Consider the following 14,295-nt stretch of genomic DNA (forward strand, 5'->3'; position numbering starts at 1 on the left):
ATGCAACTCCCTGTCTGATCCTTGTTTCCTTCTTCCTCTTCACTAGATGTTCCAGTTCTTTTGTCAACCATGGTTCCTTCACCCAACCATCCTTTCCCTACCTCAATGGGACAAACCTATACAGAACCCCATGCAAGTGCTCCCTAAATAACCTCCACATTTCCCTTAGAGAATCTGTTCCCAATTTAAGCTTCCAAGTTCCTGCCTAATAGTACCATAATTCACATTCCCTCAGTTGAATACTTTCCTATACCAGTCTGCTCTTGTCCCTGTCCAAGCTGTGCTAAAGGTTAGGGAATTATGGTCACTGTTTCCAAAGTGCTCATGCACAGAGATCTGATGCCTAACCTGGTACATAGACTAGCAGAAAATCCAGTATGGCCTCTGCTCTGGTTGGCATGTCTATATGTTGTGTCAGAAATCCTTCTCAAATAGACCAAACTAATTTTACCCCATCTAAACCTTTTGCTCTAAGTATGCGCCAATCAATATTAGGGAAGTGGAAGTCACCCATGACAGCAACCCCTATTTGGCACCTTTCCTCCATGATATACTCTCTTTTTGTAGTTGTGATACTATCCCTGATTGGCAATACCAATCCCCAACCTCTTTTACCTCCTTCGCAGTCCTTTTTGAAACATTTTTAAAAAATATACAGTATTTCTGTTTTTGCATGTTTTTTTAATCTATTCAATATACATAATTGATTTACTTGTTTATTTTTTTTCTCTCTGCTAAATTATGCATTGCATTGAACTGCTGCTGCTAAGTTAACAAATTTCACGTCACATGCTGGTGATAATAAACCTGATTCTGATATCTAAAGTCCGAAACATCTAGCAGCCATTCCTGCCATTGTGACAACCAAGACTCTAATGGCCATAACATCATAGTTCCATGCTCAAGTTCATCATCCTTGTTTCTGATACTTCTGTCACGTGACCCCAGCAACAATGAATATAGAATTCATCCAGGGGGTCAGTGTGGACATGGTGGAGGATTACAAATACCTGGGGATGCGAATTGACAATAAACTGGACTGGTCTAAGAACGAGGCTGTCTACAAGAAGGGTCAGAGTCGTCTCTATTTCCTGAGGAGACTGAGGTCCTTTAACATCTGCCGGATGATGCTGAGGATGTTCTACAAGTCTGTGGTGGCCAGTGCGATCAGGTTTGCTGTTGTGTGCTGGGGCAGCAGGCTGAGAGTAGCAGACACCAACAGAATCAACAAACTCATTCGTAAAGCCGGTGATGTTGTGGGGATGGAACCGGACTCTCTGATGGTGGTGTCTGAAAAGCAGATGCTGTCCAAGTTGCATGCCATCTTGGTCCAATGTCTCCCATCCACTACATAATGTACATTGGGCACAGGAGTACATTCAGCCAGAGACACATTCCATCGAGATGCAACACAGAGCGTCATGGAAAGTCATTCCTGCCTGTGGCCATCAAACTTTACAACTCCTCCCTTAGAGGGTCAGACACCCTGAGCCAATAGGCCGGTCCTGGACTTATTTCCTGGAATAATTTACATATTACTATTTAACTATTTATAGTTTTATTACTATTTAATTATTTATGGTGCAACTGTAATGAAAACCAATTTCCCCCAGGATCAATAAAGTATGACTATGACTATGACTATAAGAATTGAGTCAGGTTTTATAAAAACAAACAAACATTTATTAAACTCTGCTCAAAAATAGTGAAATGTATTTAAACGACTAACTTAACCGGAAGTTAACTGCTATACTGCAACTCTGGAACAGTTCTTAAAAGAGTAAATGCGAAAACGGTTCTTAAAGTGGTAAATTCAAACACAGTTCTTAGAATGGTAAATTCGGAAGTCCAAGAGATTTATACAGTCAATTAGGAGAGACTTTCCTGAAGTAAAGAATTCCTCAAAGACATGACGTTACTGCTGATCCCAGCCGGAACCTGCCTTGTCCGCAGGATTCGCGCCGACAGAAATAAAACGGTTTAAAGGAACTGACCTTTTCCTCTGGAGAATAGACACTGCACAATCCTTCCTGCTTTAGCAGAGGATATCTCAGATTCAGGTCACTATTTCTTGAACAGAGATTCAATAAAGGTCAATCCTCTCCAAAACCGCCAAACGATATCAGCTTTACTCGACTCGGGGAATTCCTGTACTTTGGTAAGGTCTTCACTCTCCAATACTATTTACAATAGAAAGTAGAACTCCACTTTAAAACGAAACTGCGTCAAACTAAACTTAAAACTAACTGCATCACCCCAGGGGTCTCCCTTTTATACCCGTGGTGAACGTGACATCACGTGACCGCACACTGGCGGGAAAATTACATCAACCCACCATCACATGACCATTACCTCATGCTCTTAAGATACTCAATTACATCATGGTCATAAGACAGTCACAAGATATCCATGAGGTATGTAACATTTCTCACATTAAACACACTTCAGCCCACCTGGCCGATTGCATTTATGCCCTATCCACTCCCTATCCTTCCTCTCCAAATCTCTACACCTTTACACCAAATGCTCCATTATCTAACTTATCACACTGGCTACCACTCCCCTGCCAACCTCGTTTAAATCCACCACAAAAGCTCTAGCAAGCTTTCCCACAAGGACATTGGTTGCCCTCGAGTTCAGGCGTAACTTGCCCCTTTTGTACAGGGTAAAGTTTTCCCAGAAGAGATCCCAATGATCTACAAATTTGAAACCCTGCGCCCTGCATCAATTCCTCAGCCACACAATCACCTGCCATATTATCCTATTCTTACCCTCATTGGCATGTGGCACAGGCAGCAATCCAGAGATTACTGCCCTTGAGGTCCTGTTGTTTAGCTTCTTACCTAGCTCCCTACACTCACCTTTTAGGACCTCATCCTTTTTCCTACCCATGTTAATGGTATCAGAATGTAACATGACTTCTGGCTGCTCATCCTCCCCCTTAAGAATGCTGTGGACCTGATACAAGATGTCCCATATACCATCCCAGAGTCTCTTTCATGACTACAGAATCTCTCGTCTGTTCTCTTAGCTATTGCATCCCCTAACAACTTCTTCTCTCCCCTTCAGATACAGACGCAATGCCCCAGACCTTCTTTCTGTGGCTTTTCCCTGACAGGCCTTTTTCACCCTCCACAACAATACCCCAGGGCTAGTATGCAGAACAGTTTCCTTAGATCTGTCCTTACAAGTTTTTCTTTCATTTTATCAAATTACAGCCTGAGAATCCATAACAATGAACTCCTTCCAAGCAACGGCTCAAGTCCCTTTAGAATCAATCACTGTCCCTTTCTCCACCTCCTGTACATAGTATTCTTGGGCAACATCGTGTAGTTTTAAATTTCCGTGCCAAGGCAGCACCCCATTCTCAGCCAGCTCCCTTAACACACCACCCATCTGTGTTGTCAGCTTGCTCATTTCATTTCCAGTACTGGATAAACTGATAACTCATTTTATTAAAAACTAGTAAGAAAGAAAACAAGCACAAGCTAAAAACCTTTGCTGCTGAGTCACCGCAAGCTCCGTATCCTATATTATGACCAGATTTAATAAAGGCCAATCATTTTTAAAATTCAAGCATATTCCATTGATTAACTGTATTATTTTGAATTGCCATTTCAATCCCCATTTCTAAAGATAAACCCAGATCTACATATTCTCTCTACACCCATGACTGTGCGGCTAAACACATCTCAAACCTCACTTATAAATTCAATGGCATTATTGTTGTTAGAAGGCTCTCAGTGTAAAGGGGTGCTTCAGCAAGACCAAGTAACTGATTGTGGATTTCATGAAAGTTGGGAAAGCACACACAAATCCTCAGTGAGGGGTCAGTGCTGGGAAGGGTAAGTAGCCTCAAGTTCCTGGGGGTCAGCATCTCAGCAGATCTATCCTGGACCCAGCACATTGATGCAGTCTCAAAAAAGGCACATCAATACTGCTTTGTTCGCAGTTTGCAGAGATTTGGTACGTCACCAAAGACTCTTACAAATCTCTACGGTGTAGAGTATTCTGACTGGTTGGGTCACAGCTATATATGGAGACTTCAATGTACAGGTTAACAGGAGGCTGAGTGGGTTCTAAACTCAGCCAGCTCCCTCTATCGGGGGTGCAGTCGTCCACATTATTGACAATATTTCAAAGAGACGGTGCCTCAAGAAGGTGCCATCCATTATTAAGGACCCTCACCACCCAGGACATGCCCTCTCCTCATTACTACCATCAGGAAGGAGGTACAGGAGCCTGAAAACCTACATTCAATATTTTCCCCTCTTGCCATCAGATTTCTGAACAATCCACGATCTCATAAACACTATCTCATTAATCTTTTTTGCACTATTATTGTAATTAATAGATTTTTATTCAATCAAAAGTGCCTTTGATTATCCTGTACATCTTTTTTTTAAATGAGCACAGTTCACTGGCAGATACCAAGAACATCAAGTGCTGCAGGACTATCCCACCCGTGAGTTGCTCGACAGCGATGGAGCTGGACTTACTGTGTACCCTTGTTGTGTTGTCACCTGGACTTGTTGTATACCATTGGATGGTGCATGGTCCAAAAATGGTGTGAGTGATTGTCTTGGACATTTTTGTTATGATCACAAGACCCTGTTGGACATTGGTAACATAGAACACTGCAAACCCAGTTCACTGGTTCATTGGCAAGGCCGACGGCAGGGGAGTTGCTTTGCCTCAGTTGTAGCGAGGGGTACGCCTGGGTCGCAGAGCCATCTGTTTCCGTCACCTAGGAGAGATACAACTAGGTGGTGCGAGAAAGGCCTCGAGGCATGCTGGATTGGGGCTAGCCCATCCCATTGGTGCTGCTTTCCAGTGTTCGCTCAGTCGACACTCAAACTTGGGCTATTTTTGTTTTCTTCTTTGTGACTATATGTTTTTATGAAATCATAACCATTGTGCTATATGCTCTTGATTTGAGTTGGCAACAGCACATGATGAACGTCGAGCTCTATAACAACCTACCGATGCTCACCACTAAAGTCGAGACGAGAAGACTGCAACTAGCGGGGCACTGTCTACGCCACCCCAAGCTACCTGCCAGCCTAGTCATCATATGGGAGCCCAAGCACGGGAGGATGAACCCTGGGCGCCCTCCCAAGACTATGGTCAACGCGCTCCTAGAAGACAGCGGCGCGGCTAATGTAGATGAACTGAACACACTGATGAGGGAGAGGGAGAAGTGGAGAGTCCGTCATTGTGCCCGACGCCGGCCCCCTAGGCCTGAGTCGATGTAGTAGAAGTAGTAGTAGTAGTATATGCAGTGTTCAGTGTTTTGCACCCTGACCCTGAAGCAACACCATTACATTTGACTATTTATGTATGGCTAAATGATAATTAAAATTGAACTTGAACATAATTTTTTTATTCTTAATTTTTAGTTATATTGTCAGCTCTGACTGAAAAAGCTGCTTATACAAGACTTATATTTTATGGTAACCTGCACACATAAGTACTGATAACTCAGTAGAGACTTTATATTGTAAGATTTAAGCAGGAACAGAATTATCTAGAAATATCTTCAACAAAATATAATTTTGATTGAATTTAACATTGTTGTACTACAGTTACGAAATTGATTTTAAAACAAACAGTAACGTAAGCATCGTCTTGAAAGTAAAGATACTTACAGCAACATCTGAAAGAAAAGAGGGCTGGACAAAATCATTTGGTTGATCTTGTGCCTCAAAAGGCTGGCCTGAGAATTATCATCAGTAATAGGTGGCATGTAAAATTGTCTCAATGGAACAGAAAACAGATGACCATTGCTCGATTTGAAGTGGGTTGTTTTGTAAATATATTAATTAATTTTTTGGATCTTTGTGTCACTGACAAGTCAGCATTCAGTGCCCAACCTTAATTGCCCTCAAGTTGGTGGTGGTGAGTCAGCTTCTCAGGCTACAGTTCTTTTGCTGAAGGTACTCCCAACTATCACTCTTAAAAAAAACATCCTGTCCACCATCCGTACCAGAGTGCACCAACAGCAAAATATACTGCAGCTACTTGCATATGCCTGTGGAGCAACTTTCAAATCCAAGACATCTATATTGAGGAAGAGCAAAAGATGCGTGAGAATGACAACCTTTCCGATACATATCCAAGGATTTTCAGGCAGTTCCAGAATTTAGACCAGGGGTTCCCAACCTGGGGTGCACTGATCCCTCAGTTAATGGTAGGGATCCATGGCATAAAAAAGGTTGGGAACCCCTGATTTAGACCATGCAATGATGAACAGGTTTCTGGCCGGAAAGAACTACAGACTACAGATCAGTGAATTCAGTGGAATCAAGGACAGTAGAAGCAGACAGACCAATTGTGATTCGAGTTGGTTATGGGACAGAGCAAAGAGCCATAGATTACCAGTTGTCAGTTGCTAGGAAGAGGGCAATAAGTGGATACTGGCTTCCAGCAGAACCAATAAGAAGGTGATAATAGTCAGTTACATGATCTGTAGCCAATAACACTGAGATGCAACATTTGAATTAGTAAGGAATTAATATAAAAGCAGAAATTTTCAGATACAAGATAGTGATGAGTCTTTCTGGAGACCCACCACTGTGGATGTGAAATGTCCCAATGACATGGAGATTCAAAACGGGACTACAAAAAACACATGGCCAGCAGAGACTCTTTTTTTACTGGTATTACCTTTTCTATTCTTTGACTGTTCATTGAGGGTCAGAAAAACTTAGTAGGTGTGCACACAAGTATTCAGTTGTATAGGTTCTTGTGTTCTTCCATTGAGACAATAAAGGTACTAGTTGATAACTACTGATTATCCCTGATCCTTATTACTAACAGAGAGATCGCTGTAACAAGATAAAGGAAAAATAACATTAATGATGCTATAAATCTGGAATAATTAAGGCAAATGCTGGGAAACAGATAGTTCGGCATCATCTGTAAAAAGAAGGAATAAGTTAACATTTCAGGTCAAAGAACCTTTGCAAGAATGGAATATTCGTCAATGGATTAAGATGGAGAAAGCAGTGTTCCTATGTACCTGTACCCTTCTCTTTCCTCATGGTAGAGGTCTCTCAAGAGTAGCCTCAGAAGACAACTGCAGTGTATTTTGTCAATGGTATATCCCACAGTCACTGTGTGACTGTAGCCAAGGTAAATTCTTAAAACAATAGCTGGGACAGTGTTGCATTTCATACATTCAAGTTACTTCCATCAGTTCTTAATGATAACTACAGGAAACAACAGTGAAGTTTATTAGGGCATTGCACATCATTAGATGCATAAAACCTACTTCATCATAAAGGAATTACCTTATTTTTCATGAACTTTGAATGACTCTTGTAAACTTCCATTTGCTTAAGCTCCTCTTCACGGTCTTCAGTACTTAATGCTCCGTTTGTCTTCAACATTTGGATTTCATCTTCTAGATCTCTGATATTTCTCTCCAATGAAGCTATCTTTGTATCCTATTAATAGGTAAACCAAAAACCAAACTTTGTGAACTATTAACACTACTCCTTTAGTTAAAGCATCCAATAATGACTATTAAACTGAAAAAGCCTGTGACAATAACATCCATATTACAAAAGGCTAAATCATTGAGTACTGTAATACTATGATTTCCAGGACTTTCCCGATTTACCATTTGGGTTTTCCAGAGAATTGTTTTCTAAATTAATCAATTAAGGTGCTAGCATTTATATCTTCGGGCCCCATTGTACTTAACCCAGCAAACACTATAGGGAAGAAAGAACACTCAGATTCTAGGCCATCACAGAACCAGTTATGGGCTTGTACCATCTGCTCCAAGTGTACTAATCTTGAGCAGCTAATGTGACAAGAGTTTATTTTTGATTCCAACCTAGTCAGCAGACTAGATCTTTCATCAAACCTAATCCACCCATAATATTATTAATGAGAGTGAGCTAGGTGGCATGGCAACCCCAAATCAGCAACCCTTCAATTCAACAGATAATCAAAAATGACTAGTGTTGTTACATTCTTGCAGTTGTGGCTTTCTCTTCCCTTCAACCTTCACTCCTTTATCTTCACTCCCTTCAATTTGCTCTATAGTGGGCTACTATAATTTTAATGCCTATACAGAGGTTGCTAGAATGTTTAACCTTTCATATACACAGAGTAAAATCCCAATAATCTGTATTCAATTTTTAAGAAATCCCAAAAGTTCAGCATCTGCTTCAAATAATTCTGTTTCCTGCACTCCCTTTAAACTCACAAGCAGCTGATTACTTCTCTACTGTTAAAATCACTCTTTTCTATACTTTCTGTAAACTCAGCAGGGCACCATTTCCCTTTAAACTTACCTGGTTCACTGGAAAATTATAACGTTGTGTAACATCTTTTTTAAAATGTGAATTAACTGTGTAGGTGTATGACTATCAATATGATCCTTCAATCCAGTTAAAAATATTGATGCCAAGCACTAAAGTCTGATAATGGAAATGTTACTGTGTCAGTAAATTTGTCAAGGTGCCTGCAATGCCATCATTGGGCAACTTCCATCAAGAGTCAACGTACTGGAATATGATTAAATCTGTTAACAAGTCCACTGAGAACAAAATGCAATGCAGACATGAAATTACATTTTGCAATCAATTCTAGTTGACATCCATCTCACTCATACCTTTGCATCTACACTCGAGTACCAATGGTAGCTTATTTTCAGAGAAAACTTGAACCTAAAACACTGTCATTTGTTCGAATCCCATGGGATGTCATCTTACTATTGCAGACATCCCACCTCTCCCAGAACTTCCAGGAGTCTCCCGCATATTAATAGTGGCTCCCTGATGTCCGCAAATTATATACAATATCACGGAAATCAATTTTTTTGAGAGCGAGCGAGCGAGAGAAAACAAGAGAGAGCGCGAGAGCGACCACGAGAGAGAGTGCGCGCGAGCGAGAGAGCGAAAGCAAGCAAGAGCGCTTGAGAGCGCGCGAGCGACCTATGAGAGAGGGAGAGGGGGGTGGAGAGAGGGAGAGGGGGGTGGAGAGAGGGAGGGGGGGAGAGGGAGAGAGGGGGGAGAGAGGGGGGAGAGAGGGAGAGAGAAGGAGGGGGAGAGAGGGAGAGGGGGAGAGGGAGAGAGGGGGGAGAGGGAGAGAGGGAGAGGGGGAGAGGGGGAGAGGGGGAGAGGGGGAGAGGGAGAGGGAGAGAGAGGGAGAGGGGGAGAGAGGGAGAGGGAGGGGAGAGAGGGAGAGGGGGAGAGGGAGGGGGGGAGAGGGGGAGGGGAGGAGAGGGAGAGAGGGGAGAGGGAGGGGGGAGAGGGAGAGAGGGGAGAGGGGGGAGAGAGGGGGGGAGAGGGGTGGAGAGAGAGGGGTGGAGAGAGAGGGGGGAGAGAGAGAGGGGGGAGAGAGAGAGGGGGGAGAGAGAGAGGGGGGAGAGGAGAGGGGGGAGAGGAGGGGGAGAGAGGGAGAGGGGGAGAGAGGGAGAGGGGGAGAGAGGGAGAGGGGGAGAGAGGGAGAGGGGGAGAGAGGGAGAGGGGGGGAGAGAGGGAGAGGGGGAGAGAGGGAGGGGGGAGAGGGGGAGAGAGGGAGGGGGGAGAGGGAGGGGGGAGAGGGAGGGGGAGAGGGAGGGGGGAGAGGGAGGGGGGGAGAGGGAGGGGGGGAGAGGGGGGGGAGAGGGAGGGAGGGGTGGAGAGAGGGAGGGGGAGAGAGGGAGAGGGAGAGAGGGAGAGGCAGAGGGGGAGAGGGAGAGAGGGAGAGAGGGAGGGGGGAGAGAGGGAGAGGAGGGGGAAGAGGGAGAGAGGTGAGGAGAGGGAGAGAGGTGAGGAGAGGGAGAGAGGGGGGGAGAGGGAGAGGGGGAGAGGGAGAGGGGGAGAGGGAGAGGGAGGGGAGAGAGGGAGAGGGGGAGAGGGAGGGGGGGAGAGGGGGAGGGGAGGAGAGGGAGAGAGGGGAGAGGGAGGGGGGAGAGGGAGAGAGGGGAGAGGGGGGAGAGAGGGGGGGAGAGGGGTGGAGAGAGAGGGGTGGAGAGAGAGGGGGGAGAGAGAGAGGGGGGAGAGAGAGAGGGGGGAGAGAGAGAGGGGGGAGAGGAGAGGGGGGAGAGGAGGGGGAGAGAGGGAGAGGGGGAGAGAGGGAGAGGGGGAGAGAGGGAGAGGGGGAGAGAGGGAGAGGGGGAGAGAGGGAGAGGGGGAGAGAGGGAGAGGGGGAGAGAGGGAGGGGGGGAGAGGGGGAGAGAGGGAGGGGGGAGAGGGAGGGGGGAGAGGGAGGGGGGAGAGGGAGGGGGGGAGAGGGAGGGGGGAGAGGGAGGGGGGGAGAGGGAGGGGGGAGAGGGGGGGGAGAGGGAGGGAGGGGTGGAGAGAGGGAGGGGGAGAGAGGGAGAGGGAGAGAGGGAGAGGCAGAGGGGGAGAGGGAGAGAGGGAGAGAGGGAGGGGGGAGAGAGGGAGAGGAGGGGGAAGAGGGAGAGAGGTGAGGAGAGGGAGAGAGGTGAGGAGAGGGAGAGAGGGGGGGAGAGGGAGAGGGGGAGAGGGAGAGGGGGAGAGGGAGAGGGGGGATAGGGAGGGGGAGAGAGAGAGAGAGAGAGCGCGAGCAACCACGGGGGGGGAGAGAGAGAGAGAGAGAGAGCAAGCGTGCACACGTGCGCCATGGCAGAGTGTTCGAAAAAAAATATAAAATGTACTTCACCCCAGACTACACTAAAGTGTACCCCTGCCTAATAGGGGTCAAAATAATGACAGTGTTTCTCGCTGCACTGTTTGCAACACTGACTTTTCTATTGCCCATGGTGGGTTAAGACTGTAAAAGACATGTTGAGGTGAGTTTAACAGATGTCATTCATTCACTAGCATAGCTAACGTTATTTAAACTAGCTGGCCAGCTGCTAAGGAGCTACTCTACTGCAGACATCCCACCTCTCCTGGGAGTCTCTGGCAAATTGATGGTGCTACCTCCCTGAAATCAGTTTTTGCAGGGTGGGATGTCTGCTATTGTGCATTTAAATCTTCAATCATTTTCTTTATGCAAAAACAAAATACTCAGTGAAGTGTCTGGATGTGTCTACGCATAGAAAGAAAATCAATTTAAACATTTATGGTATATTTTCCAATCATGTGAAGCACATCCCAACAAACAGCAAATTCTGGAAAAGCAATGACCACTTTAATAACTTAGTAAATTGTCCCTGCAATCATCTCCCCTGCAATCTGGAAATGTAGGTTTTTACTTCCAATTTATTCTGGGAATTCTCAAAACAGATTCTCAGGTTTAATTCTGAAAGATTCTCCAAGATAGTGAGGTATTTATCTATAGTGCAAAAGGTTATGTACAGATTCCAACATACACCTGATGTCTCATATTCAGTACTTAATTGAAATCAGTTAATGTGTCAAAAGGAAATTTAAAGTTGTGGGACCAGTTTGCTCCTTTGGTTGATGGCCAAGAACATTTCCAATGCGTTAATCAAAAACCTGGTATGAAACCCAACTATCTCATACTTCTCCAGGAAAACATCACATTACCTTCATCTGATCCCCAGAGTATCCTTCTTAAATATCTTTGAATGAGACACAACTATACTTAAAATATTTATTTAACCTCCAGAAGAATGGAATATTTAAATAATTACTTTCCCTGAAGTAATAAAAGCCCATTACGTTTTCTTTCTGTTTTTGTACATTAAATATATTTCTTCACTTGTGTAATCTGTTTGAAACATGTGGATCCACGGACAATTCTTTACAAAAGGACAAAAGTCTATTAGAATTCAGAAGAAATACAACGGTCTGGTTACTTACCAGAGCAGGAATTAATAATTATTTATACTTTTCACTGCTTTTATACTGTTAAATATTTTTCAAACATTTCAGTTTATAAATAAAAATAATGTAAAAATATAATCAATAATGTATTTCAATATATTGAACTTTAACAGAATTTTAACACTTTAACCTAGAACAAGGAAAGAGGTATTTAAAATAAAATACCACTTACTGTACTAGGATCAGAACAGAACCTTGTTCAATCATTTCTGTCATCTTCGCCTTTTAAATAATCTAATTGTACATATTAAACTGAAGCTTGTAAGTATTCAAATGGTTCCAGAGTGTTATATTAGAGCCAAAAGAATTTTGACATTAATGTGAAGAATTCTATCCTAATAATCCATTATTTCTGGCATAAAAATGGATTAACTAGAGAAAATATAACTGGGGATAATCTGTGAATTTATTTCTGGTCTTTAAAATACACAAGTGCATCAAAAGATATTGAATAGCGCTCAATCGAGAAAGGCTGACACAATCTTTTCATGAAAACTGAAGGCCCTGTTTCCATGGTGGCTGACAAGATCATATTGATCTATTCAAGAACACGGCCTTGCATTAGATAGTTAATCCTTTTATTTGTAAATAGGATTAAAAATTAAAAATTTAATAGATTTTTAAAAATTCTTCCATGGTATGTATACATTGAAGGCAGCTCTGCATTCACTGTCCACCTTATTGGGGCAGCAGCTAAATATCAGGCAAATTGCTGGATCAGGAATCATACACAAGACCAGACAATGATAATAAATTTTCTTCCCGAACAGATATTGGTAAACAAGTCGGATTTTACAATAATCAATGAGTTTCATGGTCACCATTGCTGATCATAGCTTTATATCCCAGAATTTTGACTTTCAGGTTTTTTGGGGGTACATGCACATTGCCGACTTGGCCAACTTTTACAATACATCCAAAGTCCTACAGAAAAAGGTGAGCCACCTCTCTGAACTGACTTAGTGCTTCTCATGAAGATAAGAAATTCCAAGATTTGACAGTAACAATACAGAAATGGCAATACTATATAGAGTTTAAAATCAGGGTGGTATGCAGCCTACATGGGCAGCTGCAGACAGTGATATTCCCATGCATCAGCTAACCTTGTCTGTCTTGGTGTTAACATCATGAATTTGGAAGCTCTATCAGAGTAGCCTATATGGGGGCATTACATTTTGTAGTTGGAAACACTGCAGCCATCCTGTGATGGTGATGGGCAGAACAACATTCAGTCAGACACACTCCCAGCTCCTGCTTGAAAATGGTGGGAAAGCTCTGGTGCTTTGGGGGCAAGTCACAAACCAGGCTTTCATAACCATTATATCAATGTGATTGGTCCAACTTGTCAAGAATGTTGATGTAACACCAAAGAATGGCAAAGAAATGTTAATCTTGCTCTTGAAGATAGTCAAGAAGTGCCTGGCACTTCTAAGGCACAAATGTTGGTTCCACTTACGAACACACACTTGAGTATCATCTGGATTTTATTTCTTGTAGACATGCTTCAGTTGCTGAGGCATTTCAAACGTAGTTATGTGCAATCATCAGTGAACAATGCCACTTTGACATTGTAACGAAGCAAATTAAGTTGGTTAGCCCATGACACTGCTTTCAGCAACTATTACAACTATTCTAGCTGGGGCTAGAAAGATTGACCTCCAACAATCAGAGCCATCATCCTTTTGTGAGGTAAAACTCCAACCAACATGGCCTATTGGCATCAGTTCTACCAGGGGCCCTCTTGAGGACGTGCTTCCTCAAATGGACGCTTGATAGCAATGGCAGAACTTTCATCTCACCTAATCTTCTTTTTGGTCCTTGTTTGGACTATGGTATGATGAGATCTACAATCAAACAACCCTGACAAAAACCAAACGGAGAATGCATGAGCAAGTTACTGACTACGTGCTGCTTATAAGTGCTCTCAACAACACCCCCAATTACTTTACTGATGATTGATTAAATTGTAATTACCCAGATGGTATTTACCATGGTTACCAGTGTTGCAACCATATGTATCTAACAGCTTGACTAGAGACCCAGCTGCTTCTGCAGCAGAAGTATTTAGCACTGCAGACAGGATATTTTCTGGTCCCATTGGATTTACCGTAACCAATTTTAATTCCCCAGCTGCGACGAAGGGATTCCAACTCTGGCTCAATAGTCCAGACTTCTTGCTGGTAGTCTAGAATTCTTACCACCCTACTCCTCTACAGCTAATGTAAACTATGCAGTGGCTAAATAGCCTAATTCAAATATTATGAAGAATAAAATTGCATTGGAATGTAAAGTATAATCAATGCCATTCTCAGATCTTGATTAATACATTCAACCAGAAAAGAAACTGCCATACCCTTACAGAAGAAATGGGAGTCAGGCTTGGTCTACATTAACGGCTGGGCATCATTAACATGCTGTTTGTTCACATTCCACCCAGAGGATATAGAGTTGGTGGGAGGCATCACCAGCTTTTTAAAATAAATCAGCGTGAAGCTGTCTGCTGAAGACATGCGGGAAAGCTTCCAGGCACAAGGCAACA

General features: G+C 43.4%; 1 protein-coding gene across 2 annotated transcripts in view; it reads right to left on the reverse strand.

Moving 5' to 3' along the window:
• Positions 1 to 14,295, reverse strand: part of LOC140210846 (ERC protein 2) — an 880,422-nt gene that overhangs the window by 655,809 nt on the left and 210,318 nt on the right. The window contains exon 7 of one of the 2 annotated variants that reach the window (XM_072280108.1): positions 7,293 to 7,448. The exons of the other annotated variant lie outside the window; for it this stretch is intronic. Within the exon in view, the coding sequence (XP_072136209.1) occupies positions 7,293 to 7,448 (156 nt within the window). The remainder of the gene's footprint in view (positions 1 to 7,292; positions 7,449 to 14,295) is intronic. 2 annotated transcript variants of the gene reach the window in all.

The sequence above is a fragment of the Mobula birostris genome, chromosome 16 (assembly GCF_030028105.1).
Source record: "Mobula birostris isolate sMobBir1 chromosome 16, sMobBir1.hap1, whole genome shotgun sequence".
Taxonomy (NCBI): Eukaryota; Metazoa; Chordata; class Chondrichthyes; order Myliobatiformes; family Myliobatidae; genus Mobula; species Mobula birostris.